The sequence below is a fragment of the Hyaena hyaena genome, unplaced genomic scaffold (genome assembly GCF_003009895.1).
Source record: "Hyaena hyaena isolate Hyena2069 unplaced genomic scaffold, ASM300989v1 scaffold_1052, whole genome shotgun sequence".
In the NCBI taxonomy this organism is placed as follows: Eukaryota; Metazoa; Chordata; class Mammalia; order Carnivora; family Hyaenidae; genus Hyaena; species Hyaena hyaena.
The window spans coordinates 537,150-552,332 of record NW_024081678.1 but is presented as its reverse complement, the minus strand read 5'-3'; the positions used below and the strand labels follow the sequence as shown (position 1 = coordinate 552,332).

The 15,183-nt window shown below is 34.9% G+C and overlaps 1 protein-coding gene across 4 annotated transcripts in view; it reads left to right on the top strand.

Annotated features, from left to right (window-relative positions):
- CENPC (centromere protein C) overlaps nucleotides 1-15,183 on the top strand; it is a 96,414-nt gene that overhangs the window by 27,597 nt on the left and 53,634 nt on the right. For all 4 annotated transcript variants that reach the window (XM_039222045.1, XM_039222044.1, XM_039222043.1 and 1 more), the window contains 4 exons: nucleotides 280-495; nucleotides 3,086-3,699; nucleotides 6,491-6,682; nucleotides 12,047-12,338. In XM_039222045.1, coding sequence (XP_039077976.1) covers nucleotides 280-495; nucleotides 3,086-3,699; nucleotides 6,491-6,682; nucleotides 12,047-12,338 — 1,314 coding nt within the window. The remainder of the gene's footprint in view (nucleotides 1-279; nucleotides 496-3,085; nucleotides 3,700-6,490; nucleotides 6,683-12,046; nucleotides 12,339-15,183) is intronic.

Here is a 15,183-nt window from a genome sequence, read left to right as displayed (position 1 = left end):
GATTCAAAATCTTACTAAATGTTTGAGAACAAGTGCTCTAAGTTATAGATTTTCTTGGCCTTTTCTTTTATTTTTTTCCCATTGACAAATAAGGAATTTAATTTTACGGGGCACTTGCCTTGTATATTTAAGAGGTTATAAATCAGCACTTAAGATTTTTAAAAAAGTCCTGGTAGAAAATTTTGTAAGTGGTCTGTACCCTTAGCTGAAAGGGAATTCAAGAAAACCCCTAACTCAACAAACTTTGAGAGTATTCACCTTGCCTCTTTTACCTTTTAGGTTAAACTTTGAAGATAAAAATGTTTCAAAGAAAGTAGAAATAGCAGATAAAATATCAGAAATAGAGGATAAAGTATCAGAAGAACCACGAGAGAGGAGATCATTAAGAATATCTCAGAAAAGAGTACAAGATTCAGAATATGAAATTCAACCACAAACCAAAAAGAGTTTTTCTGCATTGTTTTTAGAAACTGTAAAAAGAAAAAGTGAATCCAGGTAAGTTATTAAGAAACTGTCCTTTGAGATATTTTGGTTTTATATTCTATGAATAATATCAAGGATTCTTAATGCTATTTAACTAGAAGTTAATCTTAATTGGCGCAAATTTTAATTGAAATTGCGTTCAACCCATAAGGAGAGTAGATCACCCCCAAAACCATCATTTAATACATACTAAATTAAATGTGAAAGAAAATAAGTTTATTCAGCTTTAATTGCTTCTGCTCGTTAGCACTTTTTCTTTTCTTTCTTTTTTTTTTTTAGAGTTTATTTATTTATTAATTTATTTTGAGAGAGAGAGAGGGAATCCCTAGCAGGCTCCACCCTATCAGTGCAGAGCCCAAGGTGGGGCTTGATCCCATGACCTGAGATCATGATCTGAGTCTAGATCAAGAGTCGGATATTAATCAGCTGAGCCACCCAGGTGCCCCTCATTAGCACTTTCTAGTTTGTGTGATATCACAGAATGAAGGCAGTATTTAGAAATAGAATTGTCATGGTGTATTTCATTATTAAAGGTTTTAAATCTTTTTTCCTTTTCTTCTGCTTGTGTTAATAAATGTATAGTCCTAAAATAAATTATAATCTGTTCTTGGCCTATTTAAAAACATTTGGACGTTCTACATGACCATATAGTGATTCTTAGTGATTCTTAGTGAATCCTGGCTGTACAGTAGAGTTAATTAGAATTAATGGCAGCTAGTGTTGAAAACTCTTGGCCTATATAAACATCAGATTTGGTAGCTGGTGTTTATAGCCTTCACTCTCCCTCATTAACTCTTTTTGCCAGCTTGGTCATACACATTTTCATATGTCCCTGTTTTGGCATACCATTTTCCCTTGTCATATGCCAACCTCCTTTTTCTCTGCTGGTGACATCTTCCTGGTTCATGGATGGCTTACTTCTTGCTATAACCTCATATGGCAGAAGATGGTAGGGGGCCTCTCTGAGGCTTGCTTCTTTTATGAGGGTATTACTGCTATTCATGAGTGTTCTGCTCTAATAAAGGCCCTACCCCCAAATACCATCCCACTGGCGATTAGGTTTCGGTTTATGAATTTTGGAAGTATACAAACATTCAGTCTGTAGCAGGTGTCAGCATTGTTTCCTAAGCATATCTTCAGTTTGAATGACCTTGATATTATGGAAGTCCCTTGAAGTAGAATAGAGGAACAGATTTGGAGAATTCTTACTGGCTGGTTTGGGAAGTCTTAATTTTTAAATTCTTAGCATTACTTCTATGTATACAAAAACCTAATAAATATTATGAATTATATACAGTAAAACAAATGAAATCTATAACAGATTGGCTATTTCTTTAAATGTTGAAAAGTAACATTTCTGTTTATACATTCATTCATTGTGGTCTTCTATTTATATTGACTTTGTTTTTCATTAGATTTTCTAAAGTTTTCTAGTTACATAAACTTGCAAAACTCTATTATAAGATAGTATATATTTCTTAGCATATATACTTTTAAGATTTATATTATTTATCAGAGATTTGAGATTAAAGAATTAGAGAAGGCATTTTCATTTCATAATTTTTTTGTATATCTTATTAATGAAAAGAGGAAAAGCATACATGATGATCTTATTCTTCCATCCTAGCTTTGCTCCTTTTATATGTAAGAATGGCTAAGCATCCTTACTCAAGTGAAAAAGGCAGAAACAGGAGTGCATGTGCTAGTTTTGGAGTTTGGATGTTTACCCTAAGTTTTTATGCGTATCTTACTTCAGTACGTGGTTTGTTTCAGGCTGTTGCTATAAAAAGGAAGGAAATGCAAAAGAGTACCATCAGATTACTATCCTTTAATTTATTTCTATACCATGATTACAATATTAAAACTTACTTGAAAATGTACGAATCATTCAAACTTGGCGTGAATTTTTCATAATATAATTTAATGTAAAATTTACTAGTGTTTCTTAGAGTATTAGATTTGAAGATGTCTTGGAAATAATCTTATTTTGGATATGAAAGAAATCTGGGCCCTAAGAGATCTATATACACCTATACAAACGTACAATCAGTATAACATATAATAATGGCATACATTTGTGGACTGTCAGTCAGTGTATCTGGGCTATATTTAACACATCTCTGGATTTCAGCTTTTTGATATATATAATGAGTTGTGGGGACATTAAATTAGTTGATATTTAGGTAGCTCTAAATTTCTGTGATCTCATTAGTATTATAAATGAGTATAGTCAGGTATTATAGAAATGTAAAAGGAGGGGCGCCTGGGTGGCTCAGTCAATTGATTGAGCATCTGGCTCTGTCCTGACAGCTCAGAGCCTGGAGCCTGCTTCAGATTCTGTGTCTCCCTCTCTCTCTGCCCCTCCCCCGTTAACACTGTCGCTCGCTCCTTCAAAAATAAATAAACATTAAAATTTAAAAATAATAATAAAAAGAAATGTAAAAGGAGAGGGATTTTCAAGGTTAAGGAAAAATTGAGATGTGAACTGTTCTTTAAAAGATACATAGATTTTATTCCTATATAGATTATTTTATTTTCTTTAGAAAGCAAAGGTAAAAACTTTATTTTTTGAGTAATTATTTATTGTAACATTCTGTTTTAGTCCTGTTGTTAGGCATATAGCAACTGCTCCACCTCATTCATCACCTTCAAATGAAGTAAAGTTGTTAGAGGATGAATTTATAATTGATGAATCAGAAAGAAGTTTTGCCAGTCCATCTTGGATTACTATACCCAGAAGGGCTGGGCCTCTGAAACAATGCACAGTAACCCCTGCAGAGAGCACTGCACTCCTTCAAAGTAAGAAGTCAAGAGAAAAACATCACAGTGTATCAACTGTAGATTTGACAAATGACAAACATTCTGGCCAAGGTCACCCAGTAGGGAGGTCTCAGCCCTCTGAACAAAAAAGACTGAGTAGGAGTTCTTCTTTGTCAAATGAAATGGAAAATCATTGTAGATCTGCAGAATACGAAATGTGTTATGAGAATGCAGAGAAATCATCTGGAAACAAAAGGACTATAAAACAAAAGCAGAGAAGAAAATTTAAGGCCAATGTACTTGAAGAACAGGTTGATAAAGAACAATCTAAAGATAAAAATATAAATTTGCCACATATCACCGAAGATAAGTTACAAAGAAATTCAGACAGAAATAAGGAAGAGTGTGAAGAGAGGATAAATGTTGCTGTTTCCAAAAAACGGGTGCTTCCCGTAGGTAAGTTTCTGTATTAAGTATAACTATGAACGTTATTGCACTGCTTTACGTTTTTATAATATTTCTATTTAGCTTTGAGAATTAGGCAAAGTAAACCTGAATCTGTAAGCTCTTTTCTAAAATGTCTATTTTACATATAATTCAATTCTGAGTCACTTGAGATTTTTGAGGCTTCTAAGATGGCAGCACATATAAAGAAAGAAGTGAAGAGGAAAGGCTCGTAAACCAGGGAGTTACCAGAATGAATAAGACAGCATCATTTGTTCTTTGAGGTTTAGTAAAATATAAACTGGGGGGAAAAAAACCCAGGGTAGTATAGGACTATTTCTTATAGGATAAAAAAATTATACTTTTATTCCATTTTAGTATTCATCTGTATTCATTTATGTAATATTCACTAAATTGCCAGACATTGTATTAGGCACTGACATTACAAAGGTTACTAAGACACAATTATTGCCATTAAAAAAAAAAATCAATCTAGTTCTATCTGTAGACCAACAGATACACATGTACATTCACAGGACAATAATGGAATCGCAGAGGACAGTTATCTAACTAATATCACAATAGGTCTTTTTATCGTGGATTACTATTTTATTTATCATCCAAACTGGAACACTTGAGGATGAGAGGGATGTCAGGACAGGAGGCATAAACTGGGATTACATAAAACTGGGAAGCATAAACTGGATAAGCTGAAGTGTTGCTACCTTCCTTACATCATCATTTTATAGTGATTGAGGTTTGTAAAGATGGCACTGTCATTTAGATCCATTTATTTTCTTTGTACCACTTTTTAACTAATAGAAAAGGTATTCATTCTTACAGAATTTCTTTAATGGAATAGAAAGCACTTAACAAACGTACTTGACACTTTATGTGTACATAACATAATTTAATCCTTCGTGACAGTCCCATAAATTAGGAGAAAATACTCATGGTTAAAATATGCTTGCTCAGGATCTGTCCCATCGTAGAGCCCATAATTTTTCAGCACTATTAAGAAGTTTAGAAATAAGTGAAAATGCTTTTGATGCTCAATTGGAAAAACTATTAGCTAACCGGAAGACTCTATTCACTAGAATTTTCTGAGTATTTAGAGGTTCTAGATGACTATACTGTATTGCTGATACAGAAGGGAGAAAATATATTAAATTTTTTTAATGTTTTTTTTTTTTGAGAGAGAGAGAGAGACATACAGACAGAGCGTAAGCAGGGGAGGAGCAGGGAGAAAGGGAGACACGGAATCTGACGCGGGCTCCAGGCTTTGAGCTGTCGGCACAGAGCCTGATGCGGGGCTCAAACTCAAAGATGATGAGATTGTGACCTGGGTCGAAGTCAGATGCTCAGCCATTCACACATGAGTTGTATCTTCTGTATGTGTTCTTGTTTATTAATTTTCTAATTGTTTGTCATTCAGTTTCCCTGATCTGGAATTAGTTTCTGAAATCATTAGTTTGTTTTTGACTTTGTATGATATTCTTTGTTTGTATCACTGTCTGAATAAGTTTTTGGTGATAGCATTTTCCTCCTCAGCTTCTTTTCCCCTAAATCATTGTTCACATTGATTTTTTTTTTTAAGTTGATTCATGAACATGGGGAATTATCTCTGAAATCATGAGATTTGTTAGAATAACCTCTCATTTGTTAGCATAGTTCTTAAAGATACTTTTGATAAGTATAAGGGAAGGAGAAAAAGGGAGAAATAGAAGAAAAGGAGTTAGTGAATGAGAGGGACAGAAGGGGAGAGAGAGAGAGAGAGAATCTGAAGCAGGTTCCCCCCACCCTAGCATGGAGCTTCATCTCAGGACCATGAGATCTTGACCTGGGCTGAAATCAAGAGTACTGACTGGCCCACCCAGTGCTCCTAGTGGCAACCATGTTGAAAGTTCTGTTTTGCTTTAGTGGTTTATTAAACTGAGTCTTTTATTATTTTCTCTATCCACTCCCTAAAATACCTCCTTTATTGTCGAGTTTTTACTGTCTGTGGTGACTCTCCCAATATCTCCCATTCTCATTATTTGCCAAGTATTGGTTGATTCTAGTATCAAACACAATATTGGTAAGATATATTCTTTCCATTTTCATCAACTTTTATATGCCTGCCTCAGATTATTAAGGCTAATATTTTTCTTTTACTCCTTTTATAAGCATAAATCATTCTGTTTATCTCAAATTCAGAGCATTACCAAATTCTGTAACTTATTTTCAAACTGGAATTGGAGAGTGATAGTGCTGTAAGGAATCTTGACATTATTTGGCTCATTTTCTCTTCTTTACTCAATTCCGTTTAACTAGGAGAATGACTAAAACACGTAGAATAGTGCTTTTCAAACTTACATATGCATTTGAGTTAATATACTCATTCATAAGCTGATTTAATAAATGTCAGGTGGAACCCAAGATTCTGTATTTCTAAATAATTTCTCCGAGGTGATGCTGATATAACTGATCTGTGAAACATACTTGGTATATAAAAAACTTGGATTGTATCTAGAATAGCTCATGCTGGGTAGCACTTTGCCAGTTTCATTGCCTACTATAACATTGGCTTCAAGCTGAATTCATATTTCAAGTAAATGTTAGTCATCAAGCAATGTGAAAAGTTTCATTTAACTGACAGATCTTATTGAGAACATTTGGATTAAAAAAAAAAAGAGGTGAAAAGAAGCCTACAGGATAAATTTAAGTTAGTCTTATAATTGAGTTTTTTTACCTATTGTGATTTTTCTGAAAAGTCTTTGATTTAATAGATTATAAATTATTTTAATGGTTTTCTTTAATTTAGGAAGCAAAAGAAATAGTACCAGTATTCCTTATGCAGAGAATCAGAAAAAAGCTAAGGTATATAAAAAGAAGCAACTTTCCAGTGGGTCCAAGAAGAACAAACTTGTACCTGATGAAGTGACTTCAACTATTACGAGAAGTCGAAGAATTTCGAGGCGTCCATCTAATTGGTGGGTTGTAAAGTCAGAGCAGAGTAAGTATTTTACTTAAATTATGTTCATTGAGAGCTCCAAAAAGTCATTCTGAGAAGCTTTATGTTTGTTCTATACAACCATTTTCCACAGAAAAATCTTATGAGGACAAAGTTAAATTGGATCATTAGTAGAAATACTAAACCAGTTAAGAATGAAGATCTTCATTTGGGCACTATGCTATACTATATTCTAGATATAGGGATATAGGCTGTGGAAAAACAAACCACTGCGCTCATGAGACTTAATTCTAGTGGAGGAAGACCAGCAATATAGATGTGTAATTCATGCAGTGATAGGTAACGAAGAAAAATTAAGCAGATAAAGGATAGAAATGGGAAGCAGATGGAGAAGTAGGGGTGGATAAGATCGAACAGAATACTGTTTTATAAAAGGTAGCAATAAGAGTCTATTTTGATCTTTCAGAGCACATATTTCAGAAACATGACGGGGAAGCCATACAAAATTTGATGTGGAACATTTCAGACCAAGGGAACAGTATTTGTAAAGGTGCTGGTGGAGCATGCTTGACTTGTTTGAGTAATTCAAGAAGGCCTGTATACCTAAAGAAGAGTAAGCCAGGAGAGTTGAAGTCAGGGAGGCAGGCTGTGATAGAGAGTTTAGAAAAAGTGTATTGGGAAGCTCCTGGAAGATTTTATGCAATAAAATAAAATTTAAGGGAATTGATTGAGTCATCCTTTTTTTAATTAAAAAAATTTTTTAAATTTCATGTATTTATTTTTTGAGAGAATGAGCAGGGGAGAGGCAGAGAGAGGGAGAGATATATTCCGAATTAGGCTCTGCACTGACCGTGCAAGTTGGGGCTGAGACTCATGAACTGTAAGATCATAAAGAGTTGGATGCTTAACTGACTGAGTCACCCAGGTGTCCCGATTGAGGCATCTTGCAAAAGAATTATTCTTACTTCTATATAGAGAGGAAGCTAGTGCTGGGCAAAGATGGAAACACGGACATTAGTTAAGAGATTGTTGGAGAAAAGAGATGAAAAGTGGTTGGATTCATTATTAATGGATTAGAAGAAGAGAGAAAACTAGGAGTCCAAGATGACTCAGATTTTTTTTTTGCCTGAATAAATAGAATAATGGAACTCCACTGTTTACTGAGATGAGAAAAAGCATGAGAAAAGCAGATTTGCAAAGGATATCAAGATTTCAGGTTGTGATCAATTAATTAGTTATCCAAGTAGATACATTAAAGATATAGCCTGGTTAATGAGTTTAAAGTTAGGGGAGAGGCACCTGAGTGGCTCAGTTCAGTGTCTGACTTCATCTCAGGTCATGATCTCACCATTCGTGGGTTCGAGCCCCACATGGTGAAAGCTCAGAGCCTGGAGCCTGCTTTGGATTCTGTGTCTCCCTCTCTCTCCCCTTCCACCGTTCACCCACTTTCTCTCTCTCAAAAATAAATAAACATTAAAAAAAATTTTAAAGTTAGGGGGAAGAATCTGGGAGGACATATAATTGGGAACTTATCAATATATAGATGAATTTAAAACTTCAGGACTGCTTTCTGTTTCTCAGAAAGTTAAAAATAGCTACCATATAGTAATTGCACTACTAGGTATTCATGCAAAGAATATAGAAATACTAATTCAAAGAATACATGCACCCCAATATTTATAGCAACATTATCTACAATAGCCAAATTATGGAAACAGCCCAAGTGTCCATCAACTGATAAATGGTTAAAGAAGATGTAATGTGTGTGTATGTATGTATGTGTGTGTGTGTGTGTGTGTGTATATATTCATGTGTGCACACACACACATACACACAATGGAATATTACTCAGCCATAGGAAAATGAGAGCTTGCTATTTGCAACATCATGAATGGAGCTAGAAAGTATTATGCTAAGCAAAATAAGGTCAGAGAAAGATAAATACCATATGATTTCACTCATATGGAATTTAAGAAACAAAACAAATGAACAAAGGGAAAGAGAGAGAGAGAGTGGCAAACCAAGAAACAGCTTCTTAACTATAGAAAACAAACTGATGGTTACTAGAAGGGAGGTGAGTGGGGAGTGGGTGAAGTAGATGATGGGAATTAAGGAGTGCACCTGTCCTGATGAACAGTGTGGAAGTGTTGAATTACTACGTTGTATACCTGAAATGTTAACTAACTGGAATATAAATAAAATCTTTAAAATGATTCCTGAATATAAAAAATTTAAAGAAATACAATAACCTCATAGAAAGGTAGAGGATAAATCTTGATCACAGTCCTTGAGTAGGCAAGGACAACACTGGTATCTAGTATACAGATGGAAGTAGTTTGGTAGAGTTGAGGGTGGAAAGATAAAGATCTTCTCTTCAATTTTTTTTTTCCTCCGTGAAAATAGTAAGCAAGATCATCAGGTGAAAGTGAAGTGAGAGAAGTGATAATAGAAGTTTGAAGTTTCCTTACATCAGAAGGATACAAAAGAAAATCAGAAAAAAAGTACATAGGCAAAGTCTGAAGCACCCCTCTCCCAATGGATTCTTACCAGAGGCACTTAGTTACTCCAGAAATGAATATTTATGACAGATGTGTGAAATGTTGTCTGCTAGGAAAGTTCATTAGGTATTAATGTCCAAGATTTTTACTGGACTAGGCACTCTGCCTAGCAAGTACCAAAATTACAGACTCCCTGAAGGAAAGCAAGTATTTGACATAAACCATATTTTTTGCATAAGCAGTTTAGGTATACTAAACCACATTTGTCAGACAGGAAATGTTGGGAACCCTCCCAAAATTAAAATTCCCACATGCTAAGCAAGAGCTTTGCAAGCAGGTCTTTCTAAGGATAACATTCATAGGTCTGCTATGCCATGTCTTTTCTGTACAGTGTGAAACATTTATTGTTTTAAAAACACTTTTGATCTTTTACGGGAAGTGATCATGAAAAGATGGTAGATGATAAGGTAACATTTACTGGATACTGTAGACTTTGGCATTTAGATCAACAAGTGAGAGAATTGAAAAATATGGCACTACATCTGGGGCCTTGTTGCTATGAGTTTTTGAGTCATTAGAATCCTTGATTATAGCAGAAATTTTCTTTTGCAGCCTTCCTTGAATTTTGGATTTAGATCGGAGTTTAAATAATTATTTCCACGTTGGTTAAATTATTTTGTTCAGTTTCTTACTTTGTAACATGATTACAAACATGTCTACCTCATTATAAGGATTTAGTGACATTTATTTAATATGTAAAATATTGCTTCCTCCTGATACTGCTTTGAGGAATTCACCTTTCTGCCCCAAGTGCCTGAAACTGTACTATGGCAGATGAGTGTGTAAATACATGGGTAAATAAAAATCTTACAAAGCTTGGATAAGTGTTCTAGAACTCTGAAGCTTATCAAAAAAGACTTGTGTAGCATCTTTGAAACAGATGTTGAATTTCTGATTGAGTAGGGAGCCACAGAAATAGACGAATCCTTGTAGATCTCATAGTTCAAAGAGTCCTTTATCTGGTAGAAAAAGAAAGTCTGAAGCTCAATAAAGCAATATGACTTGCACCTAAGGTCATAGACCTTTGTGCTAGAACTGGAAAACAGTAGAACCCAGGTTTCCTGACTCTTGATCCATTACTTTTTTCCCTAACAAGCAACCAAGCTGCTGATGGTGGGTGTATGGCCCTACTGCTTCTTCGTGTATGTTGAGAAACATTTATTGAGGGCCCACTGTGAGGCAGAGGTTAGGTAGAGCCAGTACTGGAGTGAGACAAGTGAGTAACATAGAATGAGAAATTGGAGGAGGCATTTGGTGTCCGGATTGTGTAAGTTCAGGTTCAGTACTTGTATGACTCTGAGAGTGAGTACCTTCTTAAATATTTAAATTTTATGATGAGAAAAATAATTTTTATGATTACTTTTAAGATCAACTTGTTGGTATTCATTTATATATATATAATTATTACATTGTGCATCCTGAACTTATACAATGTTAATGTCAGTTGTATCTCAGTACTGGGGAAAAAATTGCTTCACTGCAGTTCTGCCTGGTGTTAGGCATTAGGAATGTAGAGATAGGTAAAAGAGCAATCTTGGTCTCAAGGAATTGCAGGTCTGCTGGAAGAGAAAGATAAGTAAATAGATGGATGATAAATTTTCTCAGAGGGTTGAGAGCTACCTAATTTAAGCATGGGAATTTGGGACAGTTTCCTGAAGAATGAATTAGGAATTAGTTAAGTAACTGGGTAGAGTGAAGAGGATGGATGGAATGTTTCAAGCAGAGTAGCATGTGCAGAGATCTGGAGATGAGAGTTTGACCTTTTAAAGATTATTTTAGCAGAGTTATTTGGAAGGCTTGTTAAAATACAGAGTATTGGACAGTGCTCTGAGTTTCTGATTTAGTGGGTCTGAGGTGAGGCCTAAGAATTTGCATTTCAAATAAACTCTCAAGTCATGCTAATCCTGCTGGTCTAAGGACCAACCCTTTAAGAACCAGTACTTTTGAGAAATGCAAATAGTTCAGTAATATGGCTTTTTTTTGGGGGGGGGTTTGTTTATTTGGAGGATAGTGTTGGAAATTTTGATTAATGAAATAAATTCTCTACATGTAGAAATAAATTATTGAAAATATTTGGACTTAATCCTTAAGTTATAGATTATCACTAAAAGACTTTAGCAAGGTTGTAATGATCCAGCTTCTGTTTTCCTAAGATGATTCTTGAAACAGTGTTAAGAATGGATTGAAGAATGGCAAGGCTAGAGAAAGGGAGACTTAATTAAGAGGCTCCTTTAATAATCCAGATAAGAAAAGATACCAGTCCCTGCTAATGACGGGCAGGAGAGCTATAGAGAGGTGGATTTGAGTGGCATTAAGAATATAGAAATTATAGGATTAGGGGACTAATTGCAGATAGGGTCAGGAGTCTTGGATGGTTCAGATTTCTGATGTAGATATTTGAGTAAATAGTTGTACTTTTCATTAAGATAGGAACTGAAATCAGAGGGGCAGATTTAGAGGAGAGTGATAGGTGAATATTGTGATACCACTATCTACATAGTAATTAAAGTTAAGGATAGAAGGGTCCCTCAAATAGGTACATAAGAGTGAGAAGCTAAAGCTGGAACTGGGAAATACCAGATCTAGGAAATACCAGAATCTTCAGGATGGTCTCAAGAGTAGTGGGCAGAGACCCGGTGGTTTTGGAAGCTTGTGATAAATTTGGTGCATATATCTAAAAGTTGAAAAGCCACATAGTTTATGAATTTAATTTGAAAATAAATATAGCCTATGAGTTTGGGGGGTGTGTGTATGTGTTTACTTGTAAATATATAATGTTGGTATTTCAGTGAGCCAGATAATCTGGATAAACATTATGCTAACTTTAGGTTATCAATGAATCCTTCAGGTCTTGTTTATAGCAATTCTTCCAGAAGAAATGAATTGTCAGTGTGCCACAACAGTGAACAAACACCTACTGAAAAACCAAACCAGTCATCTAAGAATATTGGAGACAAATCGATTCCATTTAAAGGGCAGAAGAGAACTACTTCAGGCAGCTCAAGAACACAGGAGTTTTTAACTGCTAAAGATTCTGGAAGAATTATTGACCGTGATAAAATTTCTGGTTCTTCCCAGAATGAGTCATTGAAAAGTAATGAGGAACACCTGGCTAAGAAGAAAAATCGTGATCATTCTGGGTAATGTCTGTTATGTATACAATATAGTTATTTTTGCTGTTAAGCATTTACTAGTTTGTCAGTGTCATTTAATCTAAATTTATGGACAAACAGTATTAGCATAAAGGGCTCTGCAGTCTGACAGACTTGGTTGTAAATTCTTGATCAGCCATTGGGTGATGCCCGAGGGCAACGTAGTACTCTTGTTTGTTTCCTTAGATTAAAATGGGAAATAATATATATAGTACATGAGATATGTGTGATAAATATAATAAGGTAAGTATTATTGTCACTGAAGAGTTACTTCCTTTTTGGAGCACCTGGGTGACTCAAGTCGGTTGAGTGACTGACTCTTGATTTTGGCTTGGGTCATGATCCCAGGGTTGTGGGATTGAGCCCTGCATTGGGCTCAGTGCTGGGTGTGGAACCTGTTTAAAATTCTTTTTTCTCCCTCTGCTGCTACTTCATGCGCTCTCAAATAAAAAAAATTTTTCAATTAAAAAAATTGCTTCCTTTTTAAAAAAAATACAGTTGTAAAAACATAAATTTTACCATTTTAGTCATTTTTTTAAATTTATTTTTTTATCTTTTAATTCCAGTGTAATTAACCATCTTACTGTTGTTAACATATAGTTTGATTTGCTTCCTTTTGAGTGAGGTTAATGTTATTTCAATAATTAGGAATACAACTGAATACTTTCTCCCCCTAACATGATAATAGTTAATGTACTTTGAGTGCTTATTATGTGCCAAGTTTTTGCTAGGACCTTTCAATGAATTTTCATCAGTCCCTAACAACCTAGTGAGTTAAGATTGTTCTTGCATATTCTTGCTTAATATAGCATTTATACTTTCATTTACTCATAAAATAATGCATATTATATGTGAGAAACTGCAGAGTGCTAGGGGTGTACAAAAATAGAGTGCCTTAAATATAGCAATGTATGTCATTATAGTACAAACAAAATCCTATATACATTCTATTTAACTTTTTCACACCATTTTCATACCACTTTTCTCCTCAGTTTCTTTTAATAGAATATTTCAACTTTATTAAAAAAAAATAACACCTGAATCCCCATGACCTCACTTAAGAAATAAACATAGTGACCGTTGAAATCCCATGTGTACCTTTACTCAACCCATTCCTCTTCCTCGTTAGCAGTAGGCACTGTACTGATTTTGGTAGTTACCATTCTTATGGATATTTTTATACTTTTCCTACGTGTGTGTATATATGAACAGCACATGGTATGGTTTTAAAGCTTTATAAAAATGGTTTCATAATATATACATGCTTCTGTGACTTGCTTTTTTCAGAGTTCATTATGTTGAGATTATTCATGTTGATAAATGATTTTATTCCTTTATATAGGAGGTTTGCCTTTGGGGTGCCGGGGTGGTTTAGTCAGTTGACTGTCCCAACTTTTGATTTTGGTTCAGGTCATGGTCCCGGGTTCATGGGATTGAGCTCAGTTGTCAGTCTCCATGCTGACCGAGAAGCCTACTTAACATTCTCTACTGGGGCGCTTGGGTGGGTCAGTTGGTTAAGCATCTGATTTCATATCAGGTCATGATCTCATGATTCATGAGTTTGAGTCCCATGTTGGGCTCTGTGGTGACAACTTAGCTTGAAGCTTGCTTCTAATTCTTTGTCTCCCTCTCTCTCTGTCCCTCCCCCACTTGTGCTGTCTCTCATTTTCTCTCAAATAAATAAACATTGAAAAAAAATTTTTTAAAAAGGTTCTCTATTTACTCTGCTCCTCACGAATGCTCTCTCTCTCTCTCTAAAATTAAAAAAAAAATTTGTAACATTTGAAAATATACAGACCAGTTTTAGCTCTTAGTACATAAAAAACAAGTGGCTGTAGGGGCCCTGTGTGGCACAGTTAAGCTTCCAACTCTTGATTTCAGCTCAGGTCTTTATCTCAAAGTCCTAAGTTCAAGTCCTGTGTTGGGAGTCTGATAAAACAACAAATAACAAAAGAGTGGCTGATTGAATTTATGGTATCACCTTGTATGGATATATGAAAATATATTTAGTCCTTTTTTTCCCCTAGTACTTCATTCCTTTTTATTGCCAAATAATCTACCACTTTATATCCATCCATTCATTAAAGGATGAACATTTGCTGTTATTTTTTTAAATGATGATTTTTATTTCCAGAAGCTACTATTCTTTTTCTTCAAGTGTAATTATCATAGTGTTGTATTTTCAGGTGTACAATATATTTTTCTAGTCTCTTGATATTTTTCACTATTAAAAATTATTTTTGAGTAGCCATTTTACACCTTTTTTTGTGCACATATGTAAGAGATTTCTTACAGTACTATATATACAGTAGAATTGCTGTGTTTTAAGGTATGTACATGTTTAGCTTGCCTAAATACTGCCACATTGCTCTCCAAATTGGTTGAGCTGATTTATAATTCCATAGCAAACTGTAAGAACTTTTTTTTTACAGTGCAAACTTGTATCTTTCTTTTCTTTTTCTTAAATAGTTTATTGTCAAGATTGGTTTCCATATAATACCCAGTACTCATCCCAACAAGTGCCCTCCCCGATGTCCATCACCCCCCTTCCTCTCTCCCCCACCCCTATCAGCCCTCACTTAGTTTTCAGCATTCAAGAGTCTCTCATGGTTTGTCTCCCTTCCTCTCCCCAACTATTTTTCCCCTTCTTCTCCCTCATGGTCCTCCATTAGCTTCCTCCTAATCCACCTATATGTGCAAACATATGGCATCTGTCCTTCTTTGCCTGACTTATTTCACTCAGCATAACACCCTCAAGGTCCATCCATGTTGCTACACATGGCCAGATTTCATTCTTTCTGATTGCCATGTAGTATTCCATCGTGTAGATAAA